The 25846-nt window shown below is 37.5% G+C and overlaps 2 protein-coding genes across 2 annotated transcripts in view; one reads left to right on the forward strand and one right to left on the reverse strand.

Moving 5' to 3' along the window:
- LTBP2 (latent transforming growth factor beta binding protein 2) overlaps positions 1-25846 on the reverse strand; it is a 113051-nt gene that overhangs the window by 71861 nt on the left and 15344 nt on the right. The window contains exons 3-4 of the mRNA XM_063290102.1: positions 18809-19040; positions 1359-1546 (exon numbers count right to left, since the gene is read on the reverse strand). Of these exons, the coding sequence (XP_063146172.1) occupies positions 1359-1546; positions 18809-19040 (420 nt within the window). The remainder of the gene's footprint in view (positions 1-1358; positions 1547-18808; positions 19041-25846) is intronic.
- Positions 21038-25846, forward strand: part of FCF1 (FCF1 rRNA-processing protein) — a 103153-nt gene continuing 98344 nt past the window's right edge. Inside the window, exon 1 of the mRNA XM_063290107.1 lies at positions 21038-21047. Within this exon, the coding sequence (XP_063146177.1) occupies positions 21045-21047 (3 nt within the window). The 5' untranslated portion in view covers positions 21038-21044. The remainder of the gene's footprint in view (positions 21048-25846) is intronic.

Raw genomic sequence — 25846 nt, forward strand, 5'->3', positions numbered from 1 at the left:
TCAAACTTTATGTGTGATTTTTATAGGAATCATATAAAACAAAGGTCTATACTGAACAGCAGGATTTGTGGATTACATGAATGAACAGAACGTGGTTTAAGGACTTAATCAGATAAGAGTTCAAAAAGGAGTGGGTAAAACACCTCAAGCAAAAGTACACACGAGAATTTACATGCTTAAAAGCTAATATATTCTTTTTCCCTTTATTTCCTTGTCTCACCCTCCCCCTTTTTTTAAGCAATGAGAAGAGACCAAGAAATCTACCCTGAGAAGATATGCTTTGATATAATAATAATCCACAATGATAATGCCACTCTCCACATGTCTGAATAAACACATGACTATAACCCAGGTTGTTCCTTTACTCCTTCAACTGAGAAAAGAGGAAGTCAAAGCCAGATCAATCAGCTAAGATTAAGGGAGAAGACAATGAAGAGAAGGGAGGTTTTCAGAATGAGAAAGAAGAGGCTGATATAATGCAAGGAAGACAGCGCGCAGAGCAGGAGTAGTATTAGAAACCTAGTCTATTCACTAAAAAGGAGACAGGAAGAAAAAAATCCAGAAAGTTTGATGGAATACTGATGGACAGGGGGGATGGATTAAGAGTTAATTTATTCCTGGGATTATAAGTAAAATCTGTTCTTTTATAACAACTTGGATTTGGTGAAAAAGAACATTCCCTCTGAACATGTAGAAAGTATCTTCTTGTTTCTCCTCAGTACTCATCACATTAACTTCACGTATTTAGTATTTAGGAGCAAGACTTCCAGAAAAAAATATGGGATGACTTCCAGACTCGAAGAACTAAGCTCCAAGATGCTCGCTGGGTCTATCTGCCAGAACAGATTTCATTTCCCACAGGAACACCCTGTTCTCCCAAAATTTGTAGAAACTTCCAGAGTAAATGAAGGTGAGGGAGGCAAATTAGGAGGATAAGGAAGGGAGTTTTGTTTGCATGAAAGAGAAACCTGCCTGATATTAGAAGGTGCCCCCTATGAAGAAATAATGAACTTGTCTGTAGACTGCATTTCCATCTAAGTGAAAAAGGAAATGAAAAAAAGAAAAATATACTTTATTTTTCAGGCAGTATAATTCAGCTAAGTGAAACAGAAAAGTAATTTAGAGTAACTAGGTATAGGCAGCACTATTGTCTCAGTCTCAGATATCTAAAAAAATCAGTAATGGTGTAAAGCCTTATTCATTACAAAACTGCAGAGAGTGCTGGCATGTATCCATGGCTATGAAAGCCTAAAATGACTACATCTGATGTAAGAAAGTTCCACTTCTCCTAAAGCCTGCATTCAGGAGCTATTGTTTGTAAAAACAAAACAAAACAAATGTGATTATTCAGATCTTACCCCAGGGAGATAAAACAGGTTCTGGATATACCATTTGTGGCCCAACACTGCTCTGTTCAAATCCATTCCCATTGGGAAGTGTATTGGAAGTCAGCTGATCGTGGTTTGCAGCTGGATAGCGTCGGACTGTACGGGATGATCCTGTGTACAGCTGAGAGGTAACAAGAGAGCTGCTTCTGTTCTGAACCCTGTGGAGATGAAAACTAGTTAGTATCTGTGCTGAATGGTTATGTACCAAATGAAAATTCTTCCTTGTTTATGAGGTTAAAGCCTGCCTGTAGAGAGAAAGGTAAAAAAGCTGAGAAAGGTAAGCCGGGAGGCCCTTTAGATAAGCTGTTGGGAAAAAGAACTGTTTGACTCATCCTGTAACATAAATATCTCCTGCACTTCCATCAAGTAACTTCATTTCAAAATATAATGTAAAGGTTTGGCCAAGCACCTCTCCACATATCAGACTTTAAATAAGTAAGAAAGGTTTTTCTTCATTGATTGTGGGCACCTTATGTACTAATAAAGGAAAGAGTGCCTTCTCAGTTGTGGTGATCAGGTGTGGAATATCCTCCACTTGGATATAACTACTGCCAACATTACAGACAATTCAGTGACAGCTCAAAGTTTTTTCTTGTTCTTTTCCCAAGTATTTTAATTCATTATATTTATCTACTCTATTGTATTTCCTTCCCTTCCCTTTTTGATTTTCACATCATAATATAGTTCTAGTGTTTTTATTGCATCAATATATTATTTTAATTGCATTTGTAGATTATTCTGGTATTGCAAAGCATGAATGAACATGGAAGAGTTCATCTATTAACTTGTTGATCATACTCTTTTCTTTCTTTTTCTGTTGCATTATTGTATATCTCTTGGATTACAAGTAATTATTTAAAATCATAGACTACCTTTATGCCTCATCTTCTGAAATACAAACAACCTTCTTAGCTAAATTACTTCTATTATCATTCCATACTTCCTTTTCATAGTTGCCTAATGAGAATTCAGTCCCCCGTGAACGGTAATATCTCCCTAAGAGAATGGCTGACCACAAAAAATATACAAAGGTTGCTGGGTAGTGAGAATCATTTTCTGTTGCTTTATCTTGAGCAATGCATAACCAGAACAGATCCTAGTCTGGCATATTACCATGCAACCATTTCAAAAATCTTTGCCAAAAGCACTGATTATTCTGGGCCCAAAAAACAAACCAAATCACATGAACGGAAATAAATACCAAACTCACCACCAACGGTCATGCATGTCGCATTAAATGAATTGGCTCTGGGCATAAGAGGATCACTATTATGATTGTGCAAGGGGGTAACATATTCACAAGGAAAGTTTCATTGTTCCCCAAATCTCTCATCTGCTTCCAAACATGAGTGATCCCTTCAAAGTTGGCTCATCCTATATGAAGTTGGAGTGCATTCTAATTTCTGTCTTTGGCACCAATCACTGTAGGGATATAGCCAAGAAATAGTCCCAGACAAAGAAATAAGACAGAAAATACAACCCATAAAAGTCATAAGCGAAAGAAACCTTACAAAGAATGAACACCCATTAGCACATTTGCCTTTCTTAGGATTTTTTAATTATTATTACTATTTAGGGTGCTTGGTTTTTTTGTAGCAACTGAGCCACAAGATAAAGCATACCTTCCCCATTCCCAAGGCCAGGCTCTTCAATGCCTATTAATGCATGCTGGCTGTCACAACAGACTCCTACAGAGCACAGTTTGTTTCAGCTCCGCACATGCTAAGCTTCTTTCTTTCTTTCTTTCTTTCTTTCTTTCTTTCTTTTTCTTTCTTTCTTTCTTTCTTTCTTTCTTTCTTTCTTTCTTTTCTTTCTTTCTTTCTTTCTTAAGCTTTTCAGCTCCATTTGGTCCTGATGGTTCCCCTTTTCTCTGCTGGAGAACAGTGCCAAGGTTTTCAGACTGCTTTGTATCTCAAAGTACCTCAACCACCCTCTTATTTTTCAACCTCCTAAATAAAGCAGTGGTTAGTACTGGAATTTCCAAAGAAGCCCAAACTTACTTAATGAGATTAAGCAGGTTTTATGCAAGACATAAAAGGCCCTCAGGGAGCAAGATAGTTTCTGTATCATCTTCTTTAATGGCACCTTTATATTCCCTGAGCCAAAGTTCTTTTGCTGTAGACACACTTTACAAATATGAAATCCACTTCTGATCTACATCGAAAAGAATTTCAAAAGCAGAACTAGGGTTTAAAGAACTACCTGAAATACTACTTGTATTCATCATTTATTGGTAAATTATATTGAACATTTTAAACTATTGGTTTGAAGCAGAATTAGGTAATCCTTCCTTATATTTTAGGGGTCATTCTAAAAGAATTTTCAATCCATTTGCTAAGCTATAATTTCCCGATTGCTCATTCAGTAATTAACTATTATTTCAAATTCATTCCTCAACTTGATTTATCTGGTAACATGAATCCTGTGCAGATGAAATAAGTTTAATAAACTGGAATATGAATTAGCTATTTGCTCATCCACACAGATTCTTCTGTCTTCCCTTTGAAGTGTGAGCAAACAAAACAACATGCAAACAATCACAGTGTTTCACATAGTCCAAACTTGAAATTTATAGTTTAGAGCTTCAGAACAGGCCAGAATATTTAAATTATAGTTTAAAATTTATGTAATATCCTACTTCATTCTGTAACTTGTAAGCATAGTTTCCAAATTCATTTAAACTGGGAAACTATGGGAAGCTAGAGGTGTTCTGGCTTAATCTGAGCTCACATAAAGAGAATATGTTCATGGACAAAACACTAATTCACATCTTGGCTTATAAAATATGATCATGCAAACTGGTTCAACAGTTTCGATTCTGAGATTTATGAAAAGACATTTCCATTTCTTCCTCCTCTCTCCTCACCCCCTCACCCCCCCACCCACTTTCCTTTCCGCTAAAAAGACTCTGTAGGTGATGATCAGGGGATAATAGTGTAGAATTAGAACAGAGGGGTAGATAATTTTAAAAATTAATTCCATCTACTTTCTTCTGCTTAATATTTCTAAGGATGCCAGCTAGTGTTCTTTGCCTAAATATGTTCTAGAATGATATGAGAGATAATAATTAAATCAGCTTTTCTCAACCTTTTGACCCTGGAGGAACCCTTGAAAGATTTTCCAGGCCTTGGGGAATCCCTGTACATTCAGGCTCAAATATAGGCCACAAGTTACAAATTATTATATTTGTTTCATGTGGAGGCCTGTATACAGTATATGCATTAACAGTGTTCCTAAACTAAAAATAAAGAATGAAACTTATCTCTTTAACGTGAAGTTGCCCAAATTTGAAATAATTTTTTAAATAAATCATGATCTCCCAGGGAATCCCTAGCAATCTCTCATAGAACCCTAGGGTGTCATGGAACCCTGGTTGAGATACCCTGCACTAGATCTTCTAGATCGGAGCTTGGGGGCAGTCGGGGTTGAAGGGAATATACATGCTTGGATTGGTATCTTTAGGTATAGGCAAGTGGTGAATGGATGATTATACAATAATCCCCTTATTCTGTCCATCAGTATTATAGCTGTCTCGGTTGTTGAGGCAGGACCATCTATATGTAAGCTGAAGTCAAGATGCTGCAATTAATCTTGCTGCCATTGCTGCTGTAATATTTTTGTTGAGAGAGAGAGAGAGAGAGAGAGATTCCCAAAGGGAAAGAGAGACTTTTTATTTTTCAGTTCTTCCCAACTGCCTTTTTATGTGGGAAGTACTGTATATTATTTACACCTTGTTTCACACAAACACAGCACCTGCTTATCTCATCTCTATGCAGTTGATATAGCTGAGAACTTGAGGTTGCTGAGGTGAATATTCTAATACAGAGAGTCATACAAGTGGACATCAAAACTTCCATAAGTGGCTATCAGAAGGGAAATATTCCACTAGTATTTCAGTTACTTTTCCAGCCCTTCCTCAGCTTTGCTCCTGGTAACGGCCTGATGTTTTATGCCCATGGCCCCTGGGCAGAGGACTCACCTGCTTCTTTACCCCTCCCCTGGACCCATAAAAATAAAGAAAGAAAACACCAGGGTTTTATCATTTTTCCTGTCACTTGGGCTAGAAAGGGAAAGTGGCAAAACTCTTGTCAATTTCACTTGAATTTATTTTTTTTAAAAGATCTCTCATTTCACAGTTCCATGAGGGACTTTGTTTTTAAAAAATTCAACTTTTTACTGTTCCAATTACGAACTTGTAAGGAAAAAATGGCTGTAGAGGGCAGTGCCCAGATGGGAGGAGATGCCCCTGACACAGGGTACAATAGTCAGCTGGAATGGAGATGCTTGCCACAATGAAATGAAGCCCAGCAGGCAAATCAAACAATGTGGCTTGAGCTAACACAAGTCAGAAAACACTATTTTTGATGCACAGAAGGAGGAGGGCAGAAATTACATTCTCAATAGGCTGATTGTAGGTAGAGGGCAATTCTCGTCTTCAAGAAATGTTCAGTGGCCAATACTCGCAATGGGACAACCTGGTTCTGCAGTGCAGTCCATAGTCTCAAACGTAAGTATACATCTGTTTAGCCCCACTAAATTTAGTGTAATTTACACTAGTAGCATCAGTGGCATTAGCATGTCTCAGTTAACAGAATATCATCTGACTAGTGTCTTTCCAATCTCCTTTCCTTTTTAGCAAAAGATTAAAATGGCACTCAGCCATTTCATCCATTTTTTTATTGACATTTCTAACACAGCCTGACAAAAACGAGTTATTAATTAGCAAACCAAATGGTCTTATTTTAGGGTTAGAGAACAAAAGGGGAGTAAGTGAAAGAACTGAAAACAGATTTCCCCAACCAAAGTGCCCTCAGGAATGCCAGCTCTCAGAATTTCCAAGCAGAGAATTTATGGTAATTGAAGTCTGTACTTCTGAGGGGAATGCCTACATTGGGGAAGTCACATGTTATGACATTCACACAATGTGCTAAGCTCTAACCTAGTTTGGCTCTGACTTAATGTATTGTGTGAACTCTTATTCAACAAATGAACACTAAAACAAGGCATGGCGTATATGAAACCAACTACTGTCAATCAATCCTTATCATTAGGAGGTTTTTTCTCATTTTCAATCAAAACCTTCTTTCTTTCAGCAGTGTCCATCTACTGGTTTTTATCTGAAACAGCAGAGAAGTGTGTTTCATCTTCTATATAACAGCTGCTCAGATAGCTAAAGACAATTATTATTTCTTACCTTCTACTCTCCAAACTAAACATGTCCAGCCCTTTCAAATATTCCTCAGGGAGTTGGTTTCCAGATACTTTAACACCCTTGGATGTCACCTCTTAATGTTTCTATTTGATGAACATATTGCCAATATTCTCAATAAAGACAAGAAGTGGGAGTCTCCCTAGGATCAATATTGTGAGACTAGCACTGTATAACTTATCAGTTAAGCTGATTCTGTGTTCAGCAGTGCTTAAATGTGCAGGTTATCTTAAATTATTCAGAAGACAGTAACTGGGAGAGTCAGGTCTTTTATGCATTAGAGGGACTATTCTTATATGGTTCAGTATTTATAAACCCTACCAGTCGCAGAGAACCTCTCTCTGGGATGTCAATAATCATTATTATGTATCTCAAAAATGTGATAGTAATTTCTCATTAAAACCATAGTCCCAAAATGAACTGCAAAATTACAACAGCATATATTTACATTACAGAATATTAAAAAGCATAAACTACCAACACGTCAACCCAGAAAATTGCAACACTGAAATATTTTTCAGGACAATGAGAACAGCAACAAGAAACATAGCAGTATAGATTCAATTAAAACAAGTAAGATTTTAGCTGGTTTGAGAATTTACAAGGTTTGTAAGAAGAAAGAAGAAATTCCGCAGTTAGGGCACCAGTACTGAGAATGTTCTCTCTCAGATTCCCACATAATTAATTATTTTGCTGGTACTTCTCCCTCCCCTACTGGTGCTAGTTACACTGTTGACTTCTGCTTTACAGGAAATGCTAGCAGGAACTCAAGGACTTACAGTTGAGTATTGGGTATAGCTCTTTAGAGACCATACCCATAGGTTGCAAATACAGAGACATGACTTTACTTAGACATCCACAAGCATGAACTATAGCTGTCCCTTTTGTAATGGTTTTTGCAAGCCATTATGGATTTCTGGGATCAAGTAAATAGACTCCTTTATGCCCCACATGCTTGGATAGTGGCCAGTACTGCAATATGAGTGATGTGTTAGATATATTGAGATATTTTATATATTTGTTAGTGCTTTTTATTTTCATTTTAGGAGATATACAACTTAATATGGGGAATATGCAAGCTCTACATTTACACTTCCCAGATCAGAACTATATGTAAAATCAATCCTACTACCTAAGCAAGATTCAGCACTGAAGAAGAAAAGAAAAATTTCCATGTTTTTTGTTTCACATTGCAATGAAGTATTAATTTTATCAGGCACTCCAAAATAATTTTCCGATGGTTAATTTGGCTAAAAGTTCATAAACAGAAGAGTAAGTTAGCCAAAGTTATATTGAGAAACCACTGCTCTGGTCTCCAAAGTACACATTGTTCTTGGATTATCTTCTTTGATTGTTTATTTTTATTTTATACACTGAACATAAACATAATTTTTCTCTTTTTTTTATGTTCCCATAAACCTTTCTTACAGTCTGCTATACCACCTACCAGAGAACTCTAATAGGAACCAGAGAAACTGCCCTGGAGAGTTTAAACAAGCACAAATAAAATAACGTTATCCAATCTAGTGAAATCATATTTTACTGGGATAGTTATAATATATCAGCTGCATAGGATTCTTGACTCACCATGCACTCCTCCATTGCTTCACCCTTGAAATTCATTTGTGGTTTGTTTTTTTTTAAGTTTGGCTGATAAGGTTAGGTGCCACGTCATTATGAGAAAGACTAGAACCTGCACACCAGATGTCTTATGCCAGCATACCTATACCCTTGCTGATAAACTGGCAGCACTTCCTAGATGAATGGAAATACATGTAAGATGCAACTGACCTATCTGTCAAATAATAAGAGGGCCATACCTTAATGGCAAAGGGACATGTTTTACCTGCAAATGCTCCCAAAGTTAACTTGGCATCTCCAGTTAAAAGAATTTTAGGGGAAAAGGCTGTAAAGAACTCATTCAAGATATTCATAGGGTGAATAAATACACACACACATACTGGTGACTGCCTGGACTAGTCCCTGCAAGATTTTCAGAAGTGGTTTGCCATATCCTCCTTCCTAGGGCTGAGAGAGAATGACTGGCCCAAGGTCACCCAGTTGGTTTTCATGCCTAAGGCAGGACTAGAACTCACAGTTTCTAGCTTGGTGCCTCAACCACTACACCAAACTGGTTCATGCTATGCTATGCTATGCTATGCTATGCTATGCTATGCTATGCTATGCTATGCTATGCTATGCTATGCTACGCTATCAGTTAGAGTGAACATTATTGAGTTAGATGGATCAATCACTCACCACTTTCTACCTATAAGATTTAAATGTATTCATTATTATGAATAAATGTATTCATGAAGCATATTTGGACAGTCAATACATTCTGTTGTCTGGAACAGAATACTATTCAATACTGAAGTTGCCTGTGCATTAGATTTTAACACCTTTCATTCTTAGAGACAATTAATGAACAAATGCAGAAGCAAATGACTTGGCAGGCTTTATTTTTTTTTTTTAAAAAGTCAATAATCACATTTAACAAAGAATGATGAAATACAAAGAATTAACTCCCTTTATCCGAAGTGTCTATATCAGCCTTTCTCTTTGACCCTGGAGGAACCCTTGAAAGATTTTTCAGGCCTCAGGGAACCCCTGCACATTCAGGCTCAAATATAGGCCACAAGTTACAAAATTATTACATTTGTTTCATGTGTAGGCCTGTATACAGTATATGCATTAACAGTGTTCCTAAACTAAAAATAAAGAATGCAGCTTACCTCTTTAATGTGAAGTTGCCTGATTTTGAAATAATTTTTAAATAAATCATGATCTCCTAGTGACCTCTCGTGGAACCCTGGTTGAGAAACCCTGGTCTATACAGTCATCCATTAAGGTTGAATTTAGATCAGCTTTCTTCAATCTGGGGCCTTCCAGATTTGTTGGGTAGACTTCAAGTCTCATAATTCCTAACCAATATCAGGGGCAGGGACCACTTAGATGTGGATTAGAGACAGACAGGAGTGTTTCTGTACCATTTTCTGATATTCTGAAGATCTCTAGAATGCCTTAGCACCATGTCTAGAAAACTGAATTGGCCAAATCTTAACTTTAGTTTCTCAGTACACATCTAAACTCTGTTTCTTTGGCTCTTTAATAATTCATATATAGGTGGGTCCAACCACTGTGTAATTTTCTCAAGCCCAGGATCAAAGAACAGCATACTGTAAATAGGCTACTGCTGATAGCTCATGTTGTTTAATCAGATGCTCATAGGAAGCCCTGAATAGGATGTCAACTCTCTCTTCATGTTGGTTTTGCGAGACACACCGTCTTTCATACTAGACAATGTACAACGATCATGAAGTAGAACTTCAGGCTTTCAGTTATCCATTTATAAGCCCCAGACAATATTTGGATACTGGTGTTATTTAGGAGATAAAAGATATAGGAGATAAGATTTTTGTAGCAAGAAATGCACACAAATAGCAGACAAAAATGCACAAATAGGTATCAACTGAAATGGTTTATGTCATACTTTCCCTAAGGTTTGAGACCATTTCTACTTCACTGAGAGACTGTTTGACCTTTCTCACTAAGGGTTACAAAAAATTACTTTTTTTCCAGATTGATTCTAAAGTGCTGGTAATTCCATTCAGAAATCTATAATCTATGGATCTGCAAATACTTTTTAAAGAAAATATGTGATCATGATAACCTTCTGACAATCAGCCATAATTTTTTGTTTTATGTTAAACCTCTTGGCAGTTATTTTTTTAGCCTCTGTCTCATCCAACTGTCTTCCCTATTGGCCAGCTGCCCTTCTTACTCAGAACCACTTAAACCATAAGCCAGTGATTCACTTCCTTCTCTCATATAAGTTTCCACTGAATCACTAGAGAAGAAGGGACCCCACACCAACAGGTTAAGCTACAGAAATGAACAGCCAGGCCCTCTGAGTCTTTCCCTCCTCATTCTCTGAAGGGATCATTAAATGGCCTGGCAGAACATTCAGAGATCATTCTTCGGGCTGGAGCAAGGAGTACCTCAACAAACGCACTGCACTTAGTTGCACCACACAGTCTACCAATCTATGACAAATGACACAACTGTACAGATTTTGTCTGGAGTACAAGATATTGCAGAAAATAGTCTCTCTCTCCACATTACATAGGAGAAAATGACTGTTTCACTTCTCTAAAAACAGAGGCCAAGTCAGTAACCACAACACAGAAAGCCACAAGAATTCCCAGGAGAATAATAAATGCTTTATCCCATCACTCTGAGACAGAAGTAGAAAAGCCAAAAATTCTTGTAGCTGGTCTTTTACTAATACATTTTTAACTTTGGAAATACATCCAATTTTATCTTGTTACTATGCAATGTTCCTGTTAATAAATACTCCTATGCATAGGAAGCGCTCCAGATAACACAATGCCTGAAGAGAGCTACAACAAACAATAGGTGAACTCAACTCCTGGTGACCCCATTGAACAAATCCATGTAGTTTTACTTGGCAACAATAGCAAATTGATTTGCCACTGCCTTTTTCTCATTTGTTTTTTGTTTTTTTGTTTTACTTCTTAGCCTTGCCTACAGTCCTAGGATGTCATGGTGATTTCCCACTCAAGTATTAGTTGGATAGGTGGTGCTATCTAGTTGGGCAAACAGGGCTAATCAAGAGCTATTATATGCCTTACCTATTCCCCTCTTTAGGGAACAAAGTTTAGTTTAGCTTTCTGAGAAGAGGGCAACAATTTTGTTTCTGTTTGTCCAGAACATAGAATGTAAATAATGGACTTTACTTATAAAAGGGTAGATTTCAAATCACATCAACAGTAATGTTCATTTTTAGCTTATTCAACAAACAACAGCAACAAAATAATACTGTAGTAGCAATACTTGCATAGAAATGAAGGTGTAACTTTAAAAATAAAGGGGCAAAAATCTACATCAGAAAGTATACACTGATATTCAGATGGTTCTCATTTCGAGTGAGAAATTTTAGAACATGCAAATACTGATAGAAAAGCAGTAGATAGTATGTAATTTATTGTAAGAAACAAATGTTTGATGAAAGAAACTGAAATATGGTCCCATTTTGTGATATAGAAGTAAGAATTGAGTATGTGAATGCAGTAGGAATGGGGCATTTAAGAAAAGCAAATGGTAAAATCAGAAGTAATAGAATGAATGGGTGATGAATGAATGTGGATTGAATACAAAAGGGAGTGAGCAGTATAAAATATTTTGAGATAGTTAGTTTGATCATACTGGAGAATAAATGAGAATCAAATCACAAAACAATGAAGAATGAATCAGCTGAGCCTCAAGAGAAGTTGATTTCTCACAATCCTCATTCCAACATATAACTGAAGTTAAATAAATGTCTATCCTGCCATAAGCATAAAATGTGGAAAAGTAAACCCACTGTCCCTGACAACTGTAATTTATCCAGGAAGAATCCTGGATAATCTTGGCAAAGAAAATTATATAACAGCTTACACATTCAATTAAAGTTGTATGAAGAGATAAAAGTAGAAAGGCCTCTTGAATTATAAATAAATTTTAGAATTAAATTCATCTTAACCACTTTATCATGTCCCTAAAACCAAAAGAACATCTTAAGCATCGATCTGAATCTTGTTTTATTTATGTTATAATTGAACATATGTTTCTAACTGTTTGAGAAAGTTTTCTTGGAATCATAATACCAAAAAGAGAGAGAGAGAGAGAGAGAGAGAAATCAGAACACAGACTATCACTCCAAGCCTTAAATACACCAGAATCATTCCTAAGACCCAATAGTATCAAGTCTGACTTAGCCGTATTTATAGAATAACCAGACAGGGTAACTCTTGAATGAAGAAAAAAAAACCATTAAGAATTTTTTTAAAAATCAAAAGGAGTCTGGCAGCATCTTTTCAGACTAAAAGGAAGGGTATATGAAGGTGCCTCTAATGTTGTATGTAAAATTGTTGGGGCCTCACCATTTTTGACCATCAGGAAACCTTGCAGTTTTATATAACTTCTGCTTTACAAGTCCCTATAGTATTGGGGGGTGGATTGACTTCAGATTGTCAGATTCCACAATCAAATGATTGCTGAATCTTCTGATCATCTGCAACAATGAGTCAACACGTGTCAAGAAGGAAGATGGGAGGGGGGAATTGCAAGGAGTGTGAATCACTGTCGGTTGGGCTGGAAGTGGGGGAGCCAAGGTTGTACTAATCGAAGTGAATATTTGTAGCTCAGGGGTGAACTGTGGAGTCCTTGGTGCTCTCTGAGCCCCATTGTTTTCTTGCAGACGTTTCATTGCCAGACTAGGCAACATCTTCAATGCGAAAGGAAGTGGGCCTTGCTCTCTGTTTATCTACCGTGGTTTGTCCAGCTTGTGTTGATGGAGGTGTTGTTTTCTCCTTGGGAGTTCCTTTATTGGGCTGTTGTTTGCTGCTTGGTTGATTGACTGAGTTAATAGTTCCTTGATTAGGGTATACTGTGCTGTTTGATTGTTCATCCTAGTGTTAATCCTAGTGTCAGTCTTTGCATATCTGGGTGTTGATTGCTGGCAAGGAGGTATTCTGGTCTTTTGCCTTTTCTACTGTCTTTTTTGAATGGTATGTAAATGTTGTTTACTTCTGTGTGTCATAGAACATAGAACATAGGTTCAAGGTTGTACTGCCAGAGACACCTGCTGATGGTATGGCTGACCATTAGAGGTTGGGTGAGAGACAGGAGGAGGGGGAATGGGCTGTTTGAAAGTTTTAATGAGTGAGTTTAGGTGGGAAACCTTTAATTACAGCTTTCTTCTGTTCTGTGCACTTGTCTCCATTAAACCTGAATTCTGCATATTCCAATTGTGCATGAGTTGGGTCAATATTGGAACTAAGGGTACCAGTTCTTACACAGATCCACAACTTGCATATTTAGAGAGACTAAACATTTTATTTACAAATGTCAAGCTCATCACCTTCAAGCCCCTTACCCCATTTCTCACAGTCAAAACAACTTCTCTCTTTTATTTGATTATACTGATGTTTGGGGGGAAGAGGAAACATGAACCTTGCCCCCTCCCCCATATTCTGGGATTGTTCTCTAAACTTGGTTCCAGGGGCTCAAATTCCTTCTAAACACCATTTTCTTATGTCACTTGAAGAACTATCCTGCTTAAAAGAATGTACCAATGATGACTTACAGACATGATTAGCCAATGTTCAGTATTGCCAGCTAGCGCATCCACATATGGAAATGTTATATCTCTAAGAAGGTGTTGGTTTTACTCTTCCCAGATGTTCATTATTTTCTTTTCTCATTCTTATTACTTAGTTTTTAATATCGCATGCTGCCCAAAGCCACTATGAAGTTTAGCAGCAGTACAAAAGTGGTAAATAAATAAGTAAATATTTTGCAAGCAGAAAGTTTATTCTTTTAGGGTAGCCTGCAATTTTTAGCTTCTGAATTCTGCAACAATTAGGAATCACTATCCCCTTCCTCTCATTTCCAAACTTATAGAACCATTAGAGAAGGCATACATTTTTACCAAGTTAGATCTTAGGCAGTATTACCATATGATTCACAAATACTTGACTTGTTTTGCCATGTGTTATGGAAAGTGAATGCACAGTATAGCCCTACAGTTTAGTGAATACTTCTCTGATCTTTATGGCACTAATGAACAAGGTATTTCATGACTTGTTGTAATTTAATTTGGTTCCATATCTGAACGACTTACTGATTTATTCTGAACATCCAGCTATGTATTCACACTGAACAGGTCTGAACAGTAGCTGAACAGCTTTACCATCACAACTTGTATGCTAAGCTTAAGAAGTGAAACTTTCTTCACTTGGTACCTGATTTTGCAGTTTGTACAAAAACTTCAGCCCTTACTTTAATGGGAGGCCTCTTCAGCCCTTACTATAAAGGGAGCCTCTTCGAGTAGGATTCTAGTGCACAATATGCCTATCACTGAAACAAGCTTCTGTCTCTCAGCCCCCACCATCAAGACCCCACTTGTCCCTTTGTGTTTCAAATGTATACTCCTGATTTTGCTTAGGTGAGATAATCGTCTTCCAGACAGTTGAGGATTTGGGACAAGAATTTCCCCTTGTGCCTTTTATTCTAGACAGCTGCTGCCCACTAAAGGAAACTCTGACATTATTAACAAGGAACTCTTGGCCTTCCTCTTGAAAAGGCCACATACTCTGTTGAGGTTTGAACAAACCACAAGAAATTAGAACATCTGCAGACTTCACAGAAAGTCACAGATCAATTCAAGTGGGCACAATTTTTCCCCCATTTTAATTTTCACATCATCTATACCCCTAGCTGCATATGATTTTTTACATAAGCCTCAATATTTTCTTCCCTGTAATCCGCTTTCCTTTTCTATCTTGCAATTGGAATACTCCCCCTCTTCCAGTCGGTGAGACTGGAAGCTGGAAGACATACTCCTAACTTCACTGAATGAATTTGCATAGCAACAGCAAAACACTGAATGAATTTGCATAGCAACAGCAAAACACTTATGTTTTGGATAAGTGTTCAGACAGATGGCCTTCAGGGATCTCTCCTGATTTATCCTCTCCCTTTTCTAGGAATGGGGAGAATTGCATTACTATGGATAGTTATATATTCTCCTTTCCCTGAGAAAAGTACTGAAGCTCGACTATGATAGTAAGCCAGCCAGACATTATGAAGAATTTAAGACTATCCACCTGCTTAGGGACTTTTGGTGGTCTCATACCAAGCAGATGTCAAAATCTATGCATCTTCTGGTCACATCTGCTACTGTGCCAAGTCTTTTAACCACAAAACCACCTACTGTAGTCACCTACATCACTTGAATGGGAGAAGGAGAAGCAATAATTTTGAACCCTGATTTCAATATAAATAGGGCCTGGATTTGCTACAAAGCAAATCACTTGAATTCTTTAGTAATGGCTTCATAGCTACTCTACAATAAATGTACTTATCTGAGGTTCTGGGGCCTTGGAATCTGACCTATTTCACTTAAATTGGCAAAGTTATACTCATCTATCCTAAGCTGCAGTTGCCTCATTCCCTCAGTGACATAATAATGACCAGCTAGGGTCCATTTCTCTTCTTAAAGAAGATACATGCAAAATAGGAATTAAGATTTTGTCTTTCTCACCATCCCCCATTGTCACTTTACCACTTTCTCCTCTCCTTTTGATCTGCAAGCAATAGATATAAACAACGTTTTTATACAAAGACCTAACACAGTGAAAGGCTATGGAAAATCCTTTCTAAATTTGTGTATTTTGCAGTTCCAATCAGAAACAGCAAAAGCATTTAACTGCCCATCTTTTTAAATGTAATATTATGGCTTATAATTGTTAAGGTATGTTGAGGAGCAGTAAATGGCTAATTAAAAATAGTTGACTTTAGCATAATGTTATTTTAATACAGAATTATTAATAGTAATACTTCCTATAGAAATAAATCTTTATATTATGCTGAAAGGTTTCTAATCAGATTTTGCTACATGATAGGTGTAGTGTGGAGAAATTTTCTGGAGGACATTGTTATTCAAAAATTGAGTACTGTAGTGATCTTGATTGTGTCATTTAGGATTAAAAATCTATCTAGAAGTGAATCTAAATCCCATCATTGCAAGGGAGAAATGTGATTATAAGAGGTTATTCAAACACTGATATTAACCATGAGTAATGGCAAAAAATTTGCATGTGTAAAATGGGTAATCATGTCTTGCAATGAGTTTTTTCAAGGCAAAAGCATGGTGTTGGGTCACATAACCTTAGGATATTTAAGCTATAAAATCCTAAAATCCTAAGCTATAAAGTCCTAATCAAATATATGGGGCATTGAGATGAAAATGACCAACTGTAGTTTTGAAGCATACGTTGACCAAGTAAATAAAAAGAAACACAAACTCTGGTAGCAAAAATATAATGTAATATAACAAAAGAATAATATAACAAAAGAAAAGAAAAAGAACAAAAGACTGTGAGGGTCATATGGCAAAAACATTTTAAGGGAAACAATGAGAATGTCTTTAAATAATCAGTATTTGAAGCAGAAAACTGGCCAGGAAAATTACTGGGTTATTAGAAAACTAAGGAATGAAAGGAATGTTCAAGGAGTATATGGAGACTGCAGAGAAGCTGAATGAATTATTTTCCTCTGCCTTTACTACAGAAAACATAGAATGGATATCTGAGCCTGTACTAACTTTCTCAGGGAAGAAACAGGAACATGTAAAGCAAATTGAGGTAACCAGAGAATGAATTCTAGGATATACTGGAAAACTGCACAGTAACAAATCACCAGATCCTAGTAGTATCCACCCAAGAGCTTAAAAGCTCAAATGTGGAATTGCTGACCTCCAGGCATATGTGATTTATTCTTCAAATCAGGCTCAGTGCTAGAAGACTGGAAAGTAGCCAACATGGCACCAATTTTAAAAGGGACTCAGTGGGAAATTATAAGCTGGCTGGCTGGCTGGCTTGATACTTCTTCTGGACATATTGGTGGAAACAGTATAAAAATAAAGAAGCATATAGAGTAACAAACATTGCTGATGGAAAATCAGCATAGATTTTGCAAAGGTAAACCCTACCTGACAAATCTGTGAGACTGTCAACAGACACAAATGGAAATGAACCTATCAACAGGACATACTTGGACTTTCAGGAAGGGTTTATCAGAGATCATCAAAGACTCTTGAGTAAATTTGGCAGATATGGAATAAGCGGGATTGTCTTTTTATTGACTGTTAACTGGTTGAAAACACAGAAAGCAGATCAAGAATAAATAAGCAATTTTCTCCATGAAGAAATGTAAGAAATGGAGCCCTTAAAGGATCTGTTTTGGGATCTATGCTTTTTAACTTGCTCATAACTGATCTTGATTTAGGAGTACAAAGTGAGCTAGCCAAGTTTTGTAGATTATACCAAACATTCAGGATGATGAAAACCATGGGCAAATGTCACCCAAAACACATGTGGTTCAGTGTAAGCACTTATGTTCACATCCCCCTAAAAGAGGCACAAACATGACCAATAAGGTTTTTTTTGCCATTTCTTTATGCCATTCCCTTATCTCATCCTTACCCCACAGCTGAAGCAGCTTAAAGTTGTTCCAGATTCAAAGTAGGCTTTTCCCTCTTCTCCCAATGCCATGGATACCATGCTTTATAATAGATATGGCTGCTGATGCAGTCAGGGTGGGAGTACTCAGCTTCTACTGGCTACAGACATTCCCCATCCCATCCAGCTACTAGATAATACCCTCCATGTGCATCAGGATAGCCCAGATTCCTGGCTTTGACAAAGGTGCCTGTCTGAGTAACGCTTGAGTGGCACTTTCCAAAGTGCACGTCAGGTCCATATGTCTGCTCCTTATAAATACAGATGTAGTGCTGTTTTGAAAGAATGTTAGACTTGTGGTTTAACATTTAAAAAATTTACATCTAAAGCTATGCTGGGGAGGTAATGGAATTGAATGGCTAGACCTTTGCACCGCAGGTTTTTTTTGTAGGGGCCTACTTGTACATTTAGTATTCTTTTATTTAACTGAAGGACACAATCATAAAAGCACAATTAGACTAAGTTTTAAAATCATTTTGTCCAAACATGGAATAGGGGTTGAAAGAAAAAGTACTGGAGGTATCGTGGAAACAAAGAGCTGTAGTTTATATATTCACTGCTGACAATTTCTGATTGACCATTCATTTTCAAACTTTTCTCCAGTCATAAAACATACATTTATTCTTTTTTCCCCATATAACAGCAATAGCAAAATATCCTCACATTTTAGCAATTGTTACTTGCTTCCATCCTAAATGCTGTAAGTTTGACCATAAGTCACTAGGGGCTCCCTACTTTGACTGAGACCTAGGAAATGATAGCAGTTCACTTTATGCATGATCATACATCTTACTATTTAGAATAATACTGAAGAAAAAAGGCAGAAAAAGTGCCCAGAAAAAGATGCAGCAGCAGCTGTGAGACTAGTGGATTTTCTAAGGTAGTAACAGCAACACAGCTTACTACCGATCCAGCTTACATTCCCCAGGCAGACATATTTGATGAGGGACAACCTCTTGGTCCACAATTCTTCAGAGCTGGTGAGTGACTTCACCCATGAATTCAGATACATCTTTCATGTTCTCCACATTTGCTCCAGAGTGGAGACAACTGCCTTCCACTTCCCCACTGTAAAACTTAAAAAACGGAAATAATAGCTGTTGCATATAACTGGGGTAACTTACCCAGCTGGTAGTTTTTGCATGATAGGTAGCTGTTGCTCTCTTTTTTCTGCGCTGCTTATTCTCTTTAGAAGGGAATCTGCCGGAGGCCTTAAGGCAGTTGCAAGGCCGGGAGTTTGATACTCCTCTTCCGGAATCACCACTTCACACAGGGAGCCTCTGAAGCCTGAACGGCAAATGCAAAGCTGAGGACGGCTACAGGATCCTTTGTTCTGGCATGGAGGATCACATACAGCTAAGGAGATAATAAGAATGATTAGAAGCAGACATCCCCATTGTTATAAGTCTACAAGACCCATAAGCAGCGCTTTACCTCTCCATGGGGTAAAGTACGACAAGATTTTGCACACAGACGTAATGCAAAACAGTAAACATTTTTTCAGAATGATCTGACTGCACAAATATTATTGTATTTGTAACTAACAGATGAAGGCAATTCCTTTAGATTAACCCCACTTTAAGAAAAGTTACTTTACTTTTTTGCTATATTGAGATAATCTGTGTTTATGTATTTCACAGAAAGTTTATTTAGAGTAGAATTTAGAACATTAAAGTGCTTTATGTTATATGTAGTTACTGTTCCCCTAAAAATGAGAACAATACCCATATGTGTAGCTTGTTGCAGGTGACACATTTTAACATAGTGAACTTAAATTAACCTCAGCCGTAGTACCAGCTTTTCCATATGCTCATTATTCCAAATGCACTTCAAAAGCAATCCTAGATATCACCACAAATGGAAGAATACAATACATGTATGGGTGGGCAGGAAGCTTTCTCTATTACAGTATACATCACTGTTCATTTACTGAAAAGATGTATGACTTTCTATTCACAGTCCAGCATAGATCCATCTGCTATTACATGGGTAAAACATTTCCAGAATCTATTTAAGCAATAATTCTAAATGACTATCAACTTTTTCCAACATTTTCAGTGTTTTCTTTTTGCTGTCTGTTGGTAGATTTATAAGTATATATAAAAGAGTCCTTCTTTTGGGGGAGATGGGTGGTAACAAAATTTGAATGATGGTGATGATGATATATAAGCCTGTGACACCTCTGGGTATTCCATGTTATAAAGAATTCATTAAAATGTACCAATGCATTATATTTATAATATAGTAAACAATATAGACACGCATACAGAGAAATATGCACACATAGAAGGAAAATAAAACAAACCAAACTCTTTGGTTACTTTTCCATTCAAAGAAGGCCATTTCATCCCAGGTCTAACAATCAAATATAAAAATTTAATGCTCAAATGTCAAAACCTTTTATGACAAAGGTGCCAAAAGCCACTTCAAGATGATCAATTCCTACTGGAGTAGATAATATTTAAACTTTAAGATTTAAGTACCCTTAGCTGAAAAAGTTTAGCTTTTCTGTTACCTCACATCTAAGTGAACCAAGAAGAAAGTTGGGATACAGCCAGTGAAACCAAAGAGCAGTTAGACATATAAATGTTTAGCTTCTTGCTTAACGAAAGATTAAAAAGGCAAAGAATTTCCTGGTCTGAAGGCTCTGCTAAAATTTACCATCTGTTTAGAAAAGACTTTTTAGGATTTTAAAAGCACTCTTTTAATTAACTCAGGCAAACAGCAGCCTGCACTTGAAAAATCACTAAGGCAGGTGAATGGTTAAAAGCCCACGTCTGAAATAGCATTTGTGCTATTCCCAGAAATATTTCTCTAATGAGAGAAAGAGGCTGCCATTCCTGGCCTTGTGTGTTGTTTATAAGCACTGTTCTGCTTCTGGGACAGTGAGACAATCCTTCACCTTTTATTAAAGAACACTGAGTCAGTTTTCTGGAACAATCACATTAACAAGATGAAAGATGGCTTTTAGAAAATAATGTACACTCTTGTTGTCACTGAACAGCTGAGAATGTCCTAATTCCTGTTTTTCTTTTTGGTGCCATTGATAGGCCATAATTCATAATATAAAGTACTATGTCTAAAGCACACTGGGGAGCAATGTCCAATCGGAAACTTTGACTTTCAATTCTGGAAGTGTAACTCCTAGGTATATTTCAGAATTGGGGATGCAAAGCAGCCATATTCACAACAAACTCTGAAGTCTGACATTTAGATAAGTGGTATTTTGATGTTAATCATTCTGTCTGACCATTCCTTTACTATGCAGATTAAGGGTTAAGATGTCCAAGATGATCAATGTTTCATCCAGATGGAGTTGGGAGATAGTCTCCTGAATGACATATTGATTGGAGCTTTGAGATGGTGATACTCTACATCTGAAGAGAAGGCATGGGCTCTCATACAATAGCCAGTGATGTCAATGACACTGACAGATTTAAAAAAAAATCCAGCAAAAGGTAGCATTACTATTATTATGGCAGCTCAATTATTGCTTAGTGGCAAAAATCACACCAGTAGCAACAGCCTGTAACTGGTCCACCCTCAACCAGTAACTAGTAGTTATCAACTCAAAACAAACCAGCTGACCTGTTTTTTTTACTTTGCCAGTAAACAAGGAACAATGGAATTTTGATTACATTTGAGCATGCATAGTGATGTCACTACACATGCCCCACCTTACAGTCATTGTGACACTGGCAGGTAACGGGGGGGGGGGGGTAGCTTTTGCAGTGACATCACTGCATGGTGAGGTTTATTTATGTATTAAATTTATATTGTCGTCCAATTCTATAACGACTCTGGGCAATGTACAATAATAGAATGATTGCTAAAATAAGATGCAAATACAAAAAGGCACAGGCATCAGGGAAATAAAGATACCATTCTTTCTAAAATAATGCAGCCTACAGCATCCACCATAACTTGCCATAACTTGTCCCACTGTGCTGCAGATACTCCTGGAGAGGGAGAAGATAGGATTTAAAAAATAGCTGTTAATTTGAAAGGCAATGGGAGAGGGAGAAAGTTAGAGTTTCCAATTAGATTTAACTGAAACTGGAAGGCCAGTATGGGAGGCAGGCTAACTAGATATTATGTTTCTGTTTTTCTGGGTGGAGGGATCATGGCCTTTGCATAAGGTTACCAGATATCTGAACAGGCAGAGGAGGACATGGACAATTGAAAAGGAGGACAAATTGGGGAAAGGGGGGCACACTGTTTAACTTTCTTGGCACCTGTGACAAAAATTACAGTGAAAAACTGCAAAAAAATGTATTTAGGTTTACATGTATATGAAATTACTCTTTCCAGCATCAGAAAGATTGGTTTTTCAATCACAATATTTTTTCAACAAATCTTTATTTTCAGGAACATATGCTATGATAATAGAGAATCAACAATGACACGCTTTTCAAATTTCACCATAGAAATCTGAGTCATGTAATCTACATGATTACAGTGATCATAGATTTGAAGGGGCTGGATTGAAGCCAATTGCTAGAATTAGGAAATAAATAATGTAAATCTAGGCTGTCAAGTCTGTCGATGGACGAGGGAAAGAAAGAAGCAAATAATGTACAAGGTCACAATACACAAAAATTTGAATGACTACTGTTGTGAAAACAGTCCAAAAAAAAAACCACTAAAAAAACCCAGGTAATGTTTGATTTTAAGGCTATGCCTGCTGGACGGGAGACATGAGGACAAAAAGGAGGACATGTTCTCCTTTTGCCAGATGTCTGGTAATCCTAGCTTTTCAAGAATATGTGCTTGCTTTCACACATGCTTTCCTTGTATATCTCTAAATAAACATTTCAAAACACATTACGCCTCTATGTGACAGAATAGAGAGGATAAAGATTGTCTCCGAGCTTGTCATGTAACCTCCAAGACATACAATCTGAACTTGTGGGTGATAGTTTGAGCCTAAGAAAAGAACCAGATAAAGGGTTACCTAATCAGTCTTGAAACTCATGACTCTTCCATCTCAAGAAAACAAAATCCATTTGAACCATTTGAGAAAGCGGAGAGTGATAATATTTTATCAGGATTTTCTAGGGTGATTAACAATGACTCAAAATAGTCCTAGTCATAGGTAGTTGTGTGGGGGGACAAAAACCTAAGATGTCCTGGAGTACATTACCTAGAGACCACTGCTTGATAAAGGGAAGGGACTGCATACAGACTGAGGAACTCTCATGTCTGAGCAGTTTCTGGCAACAAAAGTCATGCCTAAATTTAAGAAACTCTTTTTCAGGGATTTGATTTTACTGTTGAGCTTCCTTTATAGATATTGCACCAGGGAACCTCAGCTGGCATTAAGAGAATCAGCTTTGGTGGTAGTGGTTTGATGGCATTTTTATACATACATAACTGAGAAATGCAGTGTTTCACATTCTTCCTTGAACAGTGGGATTTTCTGCATAATCAATTCCTTTTGTAGAAAACACACTAGGGACCTATGTTTGTAATAATCTTTTTATCTGCAGTTTCACAGACTGAGAAAGTAGTTGACAGATTTCTAGCAACAGCAACCCTGCCCACCTCACCTAACCATTTCTATTACCCAAAATCTCTTGGAAACTCTGGCAGCCAAATCTAAACTATCACATTCAACTCTTCTTGCTCCTGCTTTCTACATCTGGACTGCAAAAGTCAACTGCATAGAATATTGACCCATCCAGAGCAGGAACCCACTAGTGGAGTTTCAATTACCATTGCAGCCACCATCTTGATTTTTTGACTACACCCTGCAGACACCCATGCAGTGCTATTGCCATAATTTTTCCCTCCACTTTATTTCTTCTGAAGACACTTCAGGACTTCAGTGTACTTCCCAATCATTGTCGGGCATTGTCTGAAACAAAAGTCACACAATTCTCTAGGATACATCCTAATCAGAGATAAGTCTTCATATATGGCTTACTATAGGCATATCAAGAAAGTAAGTCCTAATTTAACACTGAAAGTGGCACAATAAGATTTTGAAAATAAAATTATTTGGATAAGCAAGATTTTAGCACTTACACAGTTTTTGAAACCAAATTCTGCTTCAGAAAAGAGCTTGATTTCAACTCAGAAGATTTTGGAATTAAATCGCTTGACAAGAAAGGCCCTGAATATTCTTATGTCTGCTCTGCATAAGAAAAGCCACAAATGAGCAACTATCTAGAAACTCCAGTTCATACCAAGCTTTCTTCTGGTACTTATATCCTGGCTACTTCCATCCTCTCTCCTCTTTTATGATTCTATATCCAGAAGTCATGGGTTGAGAAAACTATTTGTCACATACATAGGGTACAGGGAGGCCCAATCAGCTAGGAAGCATTTTCTGACATTATTTCATAAGAACCGGTACATCAAGCCCCTGCATCTACTCTTCTGTTGGTCATAAAGAGCTCTGTCCTTTGTACTTATTTTCCCCTATACAGGTAGTCCTCATTTAGCCAGCACAACTGGGACTGGCAGTTCTGTCATTAAGCCAACAGGTCACTAAGTGGGATATCACGTGACTATGACGGTGCTTTCCTTTTCTCCACTCCCCCGCCCTTTGGAATGCTAACTAGGGCACTGAGATAATTAGTAAGAAGGGAATTAATATTTGTATTTACATTAATTGGAGAGGTAGGGATTACAAGAGAGTAAGAAGGCACATAATGGGGAATACACATCGAAAGAAATGTGGTGGCACCAGCAGCCCCAAGCGCACTATGCAAACAGCCCCATTGTGTGCCTGCTACTCTCTTGTAATCCTTTCCTCTCCAATCTCTCTGCTCTGCAAGGGGAGGGGAACAAAAAACAGGTCAAGCACAGGAGAGATTGCCTACAGAGATTGCTTGGGTTTTGTTTTTTTTCTCACATGTTTAAGCAATCTCTCTGCTCTGTGAGGAATGGGGGGGGGGAGAAAAAACAAAAAAGGTTCATCCATAAGTATTCATGGCTCATTCATGTGGGTTCTGGACGAAACACTATAAAGTTTCCAAACAGTAGCTATTGCCAACAACCAAGTAAGGCAAAACCAGAAAGAACTGCTAACAATCTTATAACTTCCTACCAAGAGGATGAATCATATCAAGTCAGTTATAAAACTGGGGAAAGATAGCTGCAAGATTGCCTTCTCTATTTTCCTACTTCAAGCTAAGCTGTAGGCCAAACAACCCAAGAAGGGTGGTATAACTCCTGGGAGTCCTTGGTTGAACTTGTACATCTTTTAATGGTGCATTTTCTCAACACTTTGAAACAATATGAACCTTGCAATAGATCCTTCCAATTGGTCCAATATACCATCAGAGCAGTGAGAGGTTTCAGAGATTTTGTTGATTCAATTCACTTTCCACCCTTCCTCTCAAACACTCAACATACCCAAGCATTTAGCCAGGATTCCATTTTCTCAGAATAAGGTTACTGTACTTTAATGGCATTTCTGTGACATATAGTTTACATAGAGGGACAGAGATACTCATGTACGGCTGAGCATAAGATGCAGAGTTTACAGGAAGAAGGCCCGAAAGATTTCTATCCCCCATTAGAATTCCTGGGGAACCCACAACAACTTAGAAAGAGAAGTCAGCTGCCTGTTCCTCTTCCCCATTTCCAGCACTCACACACTTCATTCATTCTTCCCTTGGCTCTTGAAGGAAAGGAAAAGGAGAGATCTCAGCCTAACATAGGACTGCCTCACACCCATTCCAAAAGTTCTGCACAAAAATGGTTCTTGCCATCAACTCTCTTCAGGGACCTTTCAGTCTGATTCCTGTCATCAACTGCGGCTTTACCACTCCTGCTAGAGCCATTAGCACAGAGCATTCACATGGACAATTGCAGTTCTCTCAAGAACAACCAAATCAGGGGGGCCCCAAAGGCTTGATTATTTAAAAGATAAGCTAATTGTGTTAGGGGGGAAAAAACAGAAAAAAATATTATAGAGGAAGACATAATATTTTGCAGTGCTGTGAATGCATCACATACTTAGTTTGTACCAACAGGGATTACTTGGGAGCAAGACTTTCAAGTACTTGCTGGGTTAATTACCCACTGCTATTAATCATTAATGAAGCAATGTTGGTTTCTTTCATTTCCCAATTCATTTTCCATTCAATTTCATCTTCACATTAGTTGAAGCATTTGCTTTTTTAAGGCGACATGAAAATTTACATGCACAC

The sequence above is a fragment of the Candoia aspera genome, chromosome 1 (genome assembly GCF_035149785.1).
Source record: "Candoia aspera isolate rCanAsp1 chromosome 1, rCanAsp1.hap2, whole genome shotgun sequence".
NCBI classification, from domain to species: domain Eukaryota; kingdom Metazoa; phylum Chordata; class Lepidosauria; order Squamata; family Boidae; genus Candoia; species Candoia aspera.